The 7,644-nt window shown below is 34.9% G+C and overlaps 1 protein-coding gene across 1 annotated transcript; it reads left to right on the top strand.

The window, feature by feature from the left end:
- Positions 1 to 1,220: 1,220 nt before the first annotated feature.
- LOC140174651 (zinc finger BED domain-containing protein RICESLEEPER 1-like) lies at positions 1,221 to 2,001 on the top strand. The gene is made up of 2 exons (XM_072200137.1): positions 1,221 to 1,854; positions 1,940 to 2,001. Exons 1-2 carry the CDS (start codon positions 1,221 to 1,223, stop codon positions 1,999 to 2,001), a joined length of 696 nt encoding a protein of 231 aa, XP_072056238.1.
- Positions 2,002 to 7,644: the final 5,643 nt, after the last annotated feature.

Raw genomic sequence — 7,644 nt, forward strand, 5'->3', positions numbered from 1 at the left:
AGGAATGGTACCAAGTCATTGAGGAACCATGTGGATCGATATTATAAGAGAATAAAGGTGGCAAACTCTAGGCAATCATCAATTGTTGAATCATTGTCAAAACAATCACAAAAGCAAAAAGTGAATGAAGATGGTTTTGCATTTACAAGAAAATGTCTTGCTGAAATGATTATTTTGCATGAGTATCCTATGAGTTGTGTGGACCACCATGGTTTAAGGCGAGCTTTTGCTTTAATGCAACCAACATTTAAAATGCCTAGTCAAAACACTGTTAGAAAAGACATCTTAAAGATGTATGGGGACGAGAATCGGAAGTTAACTGTTCAACTAGATGAAAATGATAGTAGAGTTGCAATAACAAGTGACATGTGGACTTCCAACCAAGAAAAAGGATACATGGTTGTCACGGCTCACTATATTGATAGTTTGTGGAAGTTGCATATGCGCATATTGAGGTACTTTAAAATTTTTATAAACTTTTATACATTGTGTTGTTTTCATATGTTGAGCTTCGTTAATCTAACAATGCATGCATGTTTGTTAATCTTTTCAGCTTTTGTTATGTTCCTTGTCCCCATACAAGTGAAGTTCTCATTGAAACGTTGATGAAAATATTGTTAGAATGGAACATTGATAGAAGATTATCCATTGTTACATTGGATAACTGTTCTACTAATGATGCTATGATAGATGGACTGTTGGGGCGTTTAGATTCTTCATTCTTGATGTTGGGGGGTAAATTGTTACATATGTGTTGCTGTACTCATATATTGAACTTGATTGTGAAGGATGGCTTAAGTATTATTAAGAAAAGTATAGAAAAGATTTGTAGTAGTGTATTGTATTGGACTGTGACACAGAAAAGGAACGAAACTTTTGTGAGTTGGTGTGCTAAAACAGCAATCTCATTTACTAGAAAATTAGTTCTTGATTGCCCAACTAGATGGAACTCAACTTATTTGATGTTAGAAACTTCTTTGTTGTATAAATCTGTCTTTCCTAGGTTAAGGCAGAAGGAACCCTAATATAAAACTGTGCCAAGTAATGAGGAGTGGGAACTTGCGAAGAAAATATGTGATAGATTGAAGTTGTTTTATGATGTTACTCAACTATTTTCTGGGTCTAAATTTCCTACTGCAAATCTTTATTTTACTCTGGTTTGTAAAATAAAAGTGTCATTGGATGAATGGGAAATTTCTACTAATCCGTTAATTGCTAATATGGCATCTAACATGAAGAAGAAATTTGAAAAGTATTGGGATGAAATTCATGGTATTATGGGTGTTGCTGCTGTTTTAGACCCTAGGTACAAGATGGTTGGGGTTGAGTTTCAATTTGAAAAAATGTATCCAGATCCAACAGAATGCTCCAAGCAAGTTGATAGAATTCATCAGTTGTGTAATGAGTTGGTTAATGAATACACTCAAAAAATGAGTTTTGATGTGTCACATGTCGGTGCTGGTGTTGGTGTTGGTACAAAAGAAAGTAATGAAAGTGGAAATGCAAGTTTATTTGGGGGTGATGATTATATAGTGTATCTTAAAAGAAGAAAAATGACAAGGAGTTCATATGTGAATGTTGAGTTAGATCATTATCTTGAGGAGGAAATTCATCCTCCAAATGATCCTAACTTTAATGTTTTGAAATGGTGGAAGAACAATCACATGAAATTTAAAGTTCTTGCAAAAATAGCTAAGGATATATATGCTATTCTGGTGTCCACTGTTGCATCTGAATCTACTTTTAGTACAAGTGGTCGTGTAATTTCTCCTCATTGTGTAAAGCTCAAACAAGACATAATTGAAGCTTTGATGTGTGGCCAAAGTTGGTTGTGGGCACCTTTGGGAAGTAAAGGTGATATATTGATTAATCTTCATTTATGTTAATTTTTTACATAGTATCAATTAATTTGTTAATTGTTATCTCTTTTGATTTTCAGGTTTAAATCTTGATTTGCAAACTTTTACTGATGATGAATATGTTGAAAGTGATCAAGATTAAGGGTTGAAGCTCCTTTTTATATCTAATATTATAATTTCTTTATTATGGTGTTAAATTTATAGTGATCTAACAATATTTTTTTAATTTCAAGTTATTTTAGCTAATGACATTGTATAAATTTTATGTTTGTATTTTAAATTGTCTATGAATTTTAAATTTTTGTCTTAATTTAAATATGAATAGGTAAAAATTAAAATATTTAATTTTTATAGGGGTGGGGCGGGTACCCGCAGGGGCGGGTTCGGGTTCTGTAATTTACTACCCGCGGGTACTGATGGGGCGGGTAGTATACGCATAACAGGATGGCGGGGCGGGGTCAGGTAGGGCAAAAACCCGCCCCTACCCGCCCCACTGCCACCCCTACAATTAAGAAAATTTCATGGAGGAATCAAGTGAGAGAACATAAAATGAAAAAGCATCATATCTAACTCAAAACCTTAAAGTAATAAGTTAATGGGTTTCTCATCTTATAAACTCCTCACTCTTTCTTGCTTTCTTCAATGTGGGATGGTGCATGAAACTGACTCCGCAGAATTTGCACAGATAGACCGACAAGTATACCGGATCATCCAAGTAATACCTCAGGTGAGTGAGGGTCGATCCCACAGAGATTTTTGGTTTGAGCAAGCAGTGGACATCTTGCAGATCTTAGTTAGGCGGATAGAAAATATCGTTTGTCACGGGAAAAATGTATAAAACAAATAAATAAATAAAACATTACTAGATAGATGATGATTCAATAGTGATAGAATGGTTGAGGCTTCGGAGATGCTTTGTCTTTCTGGATTAACTTTTCTTACTGTCTTTTTCAATAACCTTCTAATTCCTTCAATGACAGCCGTAAGTGATTAACTCATGTCTTCTCATCAAGTTAACATCCTCTACTGCAGCAATCTACCACGTTGAGATGACTCATGTCCTTTCATCAAGCTACCTCTAGGTTTCTCACTGTAGCAGAAGATGAAGCTCTAAGCAGTCCACTTCCCTTCACGATCCTACTCAAGGTACCACAGACAAGGCAGATCTTCCGGATTAGAAAGTGATGCTTCTTTGACTCTAGCCTTAGCGCAACAGAGAGCTCACATACCCATAGTCAACAGGATTTCATGTCACATATCCAAAGTTGCTCAGATGCTCTATCGGAATCCGCAATGTAATATCTAGCTTTAGTTCAATGCTATTCGAGTCAGGAATCGCATGGAACCCATGTAGAACAAGGGTGATTGTCACGGGTCACCATCAATTCATAAGATAAAGAACGAGGTTGCATAAGAGAATAAAATCAGACATATTGAATGAAAATAGTAATATTATTGATCCATGAAACTCAGCAGAACTCCTAACCTTAACTTTAGGAGGTTGGTGACTCATACTGTATAGAAAATAAAAGTGAAAGGTTCAAATGGGCAAATATTGAAAAGTGGGCAAGAGTCCTCTAACAAGGGTAAACTCTTATATATATATATATATATATATATATATATATATATATATATATATATATATATATATATATATATATATAATCTGCTAACTAAGAATTACAAAAATAAGATAAACTAGTATTGTAGTGCGAAAATCCATTTCTGGAGCCTACTTAGTGAGTTTTTGGGCTGAGCTTGAGTGTCTTCCATGAGCTAGTACCCCTTAGGGGTGTTGAACACTGGCTAGGGACCCCTTTTGGGCGTTGGATGCCAGCTGCTCCTCTGTGGGTGCTAGACGCTAGGAATAGGGCTGGTGGCTGGCGTTGAACGCCAGTTTTAGGCCTTTATTTCCAAAGCAAAGTATAGATTATTATATATTTTTGGAAAGTCCTGGATGTTATATTTCCATAGCCGTTGAGAGCGCGCCATTTGGACTTCTGTATCTCCAAAAAAACTCCTTTGAGTACATGGAGGTCAGATCCTGACAGCATCTGCAGTCATTTCTCTGTCTCTGAATCAGACTTCTGTTTAAGCTCCTCAATTTCAGTCAGAAAAATGATGAAATCAGCATAAAACACAAAAACTCAAAGTAGAATCCAAAAAGGTGAATTTTGCACTAAAACCTATGAAAACATAAAAAAACTTAAACAAAACATAATGAAAACTATATGAAAATGATGCCAAAAAGCGTATAAAATATCCTCTCATCATGGGACTAATTTCATACATTACTTTTCACACGTGCAACATTAACATGAAGGTAGAAAAGTCTATGATTAATACCATTTTTCTGTAAAAATATACTTAAAAATGTGTGATAAGAATTTTCTTACATTGTCGGTTTGTATTGAGAGATATAGCTATAAGGATAAAGGCCAAGCTTTATTAGTAGTGTAACTTATTTTGGTTGCATTAAAATCAAATTAAGAAAGTATTTTATCTTTTTGTATATGTTTTTTAAGATTCTGACCTTTGATAGCAAAAAAGCATGTTGTTGCTAAGTTACAAAGTTTTTGTCATCGAATTTATTTAAGATTGGAGCTAAAAAAATTTTGAAATTGATAGAAGGAAGTGTGATAGCCATAGATGATTAACAGGATTTAATACCATGTGAACTTAATAAAAAAAGTGATGAAGAGTCATGAACTGAGCTTGGTAATGCCCAGTTTCTTGTGTGCTAAGAAAGACAAAGAAAGAATGATACAGAGAGAAAAGAGAGTGAATTGTATTTGATAGTAATATAGAAAGTGTGATTGTACATTGTTGTTAATAAAAAGACAATGTGAGGTATTTATACACCATTATGAATGAGAGTAAACAAGCTACACTGATACAACTTAACATTTATCGTTATAACTATACCTCTCGATATGACTCATTTTGTGTTAACTATACAATTATTTTAAGGTGGAAATTCAGGTGCAGTTAACACCACATGAAGTTATAATTGTTAGTTGAAAATAATTTGTTTCAAAAAGGGGAGCATTCGAAGAGTCAGTAAGCGTATGTCTTCAAAGAAAAGGCAACATCGAAAGAGAATCCTTTGGAAAGGAAGAACGAGCAAGACTTTGTCATGACCGGTAAACAAGCTGATCGACGGACCAAATCGAAGGTCCCAAAATTTGAGGGTTTCTTTTGAATGTTACATTTTGTCCGACAAAAGAAGCTGGAACGGTTACTTTTGGATTACTGAATGTGAGAGTTATACTTCAATTTGATTGGTTGAAGACTTTTATAAATAGAAGAAGACTCGAAGGCACAGGGGTTGGAACTTTGCTTCAGAAATTACTCACGCACACTCACATCCCAGTGAATTTTTGAGTCTGTTTCGAGTCAATTTTCTGTAGGGTTCTTTTCACTTGTTTTTACTTTTCATTTACATTTTTTGCAAACTTTACTTCCCTTGCAAATTTATCATTCATGCAACATTTATTTTCCTTGTTCAATTTTATGTTTTAGTGCTTTAATTTCAGTTTTAAAAGTCCTTTGATCTAATCGAAAATATTTTATTGCTTTATTTAATTTCAATGCAAATAATTTTATTTCAGTCAATTTATTTTCAAAGTCTTATTTACTGTTTTCAAATTTTCTTAAGTTTTTGTCCGATTGAATGGTCTTTGATGCACTTTGAAAAACTGGTACTTGCAAAGAGGAGTAGGTTTTGCTCCCAAACCATTAGATATCAAACCACTTTCGATTTGCTAAAAATTAAGAGAACAAATTGGCACGCCCAGTGGAACATTTTTAAAATTAAATGTGTCAAATGATTTTTGTGTGGTCATAGTGTATGCGATTGAGAGGTGGAAGGAGTGTACACATGGCAGATGAGGTTTCAAATGCTAATGGTGGTTCATCCACAAATGATAATGCACCAGTTGTTGCACAATTTTTGGACGTTAGTTCACGTTTGAAAGGTGTGGTAGTAAGTGAAAGTGTGGTGGTTACCAATGTCCAGATAGGAAATAGTGGGCATAATACTCACCCACGTGGTAATCCAATACCAACGCAACCCCAAGTAACAGTTGGCTGGCCTCCTTATGGCATTCCTCCAGGTTATATGCCACCAATAAGTGGCTTTGCCCCTCTGGTTCGATTTGGAGGTGTGGGTGGAGTGAATAATGTTCAAATGCCACAACAATATCCCAAGTATTCTCGAGATTTCAATGTGGGTTTTACATCAAATGCTTCTAATTTAGTGGCAGCATTTTGACAACATGTAGAAGAAAGTCATTATTATTTGGTTAATTTTTTGACCGAACAAATGACCAAAATCATGAATTCCATCATAGCAGATCACAAGAGAAAGTTTGATCGTCTTGCAAGACAAGTAGAGCGAATCGCTCAAATTTTCAATTATGATGAAGGTGAAAGGCAAAATGTAAGAGGAAATTATGAGAGTTTTGAAAATTTGTTTCAAATTGAAAATGATGCTCTTAGGTGCAGGAAAATCTTCAGTTAATTCCTCGTGGGGCGAAATGCTGATGATGTACTAGCTCAATTATGTGCTAATCAAGTTGGTGAACGTTATCAGGTCACGAGAATGGTGGAAGATGTCCTCAATAGGGTTGAGTTCAACATAGGATTCATGAATCGAGCCCATTTTGTGTCAGCTTTTCCTCCTACTGTTCAAATGGCTGAAGTGCCAAGAGAAATAAAAAATTCTAAGATAATCACAAAGTTTGCTGGAGAAGTTGGGGAATCAGCTACTGAACATGTTGCTCAACATTTGGTTGAGATTGGAAACTTGGCTAATGACAAAAATTTGAAAATAAATTTTTTTCCTTCTTTGTAAATGAGGAATGCATTTACATGGTTTTCGAATCTTAGATCAAATTCGATAACAACATGGGCACAGTTAGAAAATACTTTTCATGCCCAATTTTATCAGGGAGAACTAAACGTGGCAGTTACTGACTTAGTGGCTTTGAAACGTAAAGATGGTGAAACTATTGATGATTATATGATACGTTTCAAAAATGCTAGAAGTTGATGATATGTATCTCTTCCTAAAAGTGAAATAGTGAAAATAGCAATTGTGGGGCTAGGATTTTATATGCGTCGGAAGTTGCTTAATGTTCACATACCTGATTTGGCACATCTGGTTGAAAGACTACATCATGTTGAAATTCTTAAGAAAGAAAAAGAGAAGTATATGAGTGACGAGAGAAAGTTGAAAAGTAAATCTTTTCCTCGAAAAGAAAAATTTTCTTCTGTAGCAATGGATTTTACAGGTGAAGAATCTGATTTAGAAACAGAAGTCGATTTGGCTGAACTTAAAAAAGGACCACCTTATGTTTGTTCTTTACTCAGAAAAATCTTAAGTAGTGATTGATGAGCGGATAATTTATACGCTTTTTGGCATTGTTTTTATATAGTTTTTAGTAAGTTTGAGCTACTTTCAGGGATGTTTTCATTAGTTTTTATGTTAAATTCACATTTCTGGACTTTACTATGAGTTTGTGTGTTTTTCTGTGATTTCAGGTAAATTCTGGCTGAAATTGAGGGACTTGAGCAAAACTCTGAAAAAGGCTGACAAAAGGACTGCTGATGCTGTTGGAATCTGACCTCCCTGCACTCGAAATGAATTTTCTGGAGCTACAGAACTCCAATTGGCGCGCTCTCAACGGCGTTGGAAAGTAGACATCCAGGGCTTTCCAGCAATATATAATAGTCCATACTTTATTCGAAGAATGACGACGTAACTTGGCGTTAAACGCCA

This window comes from Arachis hypogaea, chromosome 8, assembly GCF_003086295.3.
Source record: "Arachis hypogaea cultivar Tifrunner chromosome 8, arahy.Tifrunner.gnm2.J5K5, whole genome shotgun sequence".
In the NCBI taxonomy this organism is placed as follows: Eukaryota; Viridiplantae; Streptophyta; class Magnoliopsida; order Fabales; family Fabaceae; genus Arachis; species Arachis hypogaea.

Coding starts and splice junctions, on each gene's coding strand:
- LOC140174651 (XM_072200137.1), top strand. CDS start 1,221: ATGGCATCTAACATGAAGAAGAAATTTGAAAAGTATTGGGATGAAATT. Junction 1,855..1,939: donor GGCACCTTTGGGAAGTAAAG/GTGATATATTGA, acceptor TTTGATTTTCAG/GTTTAAATCTTGATTTGCAA.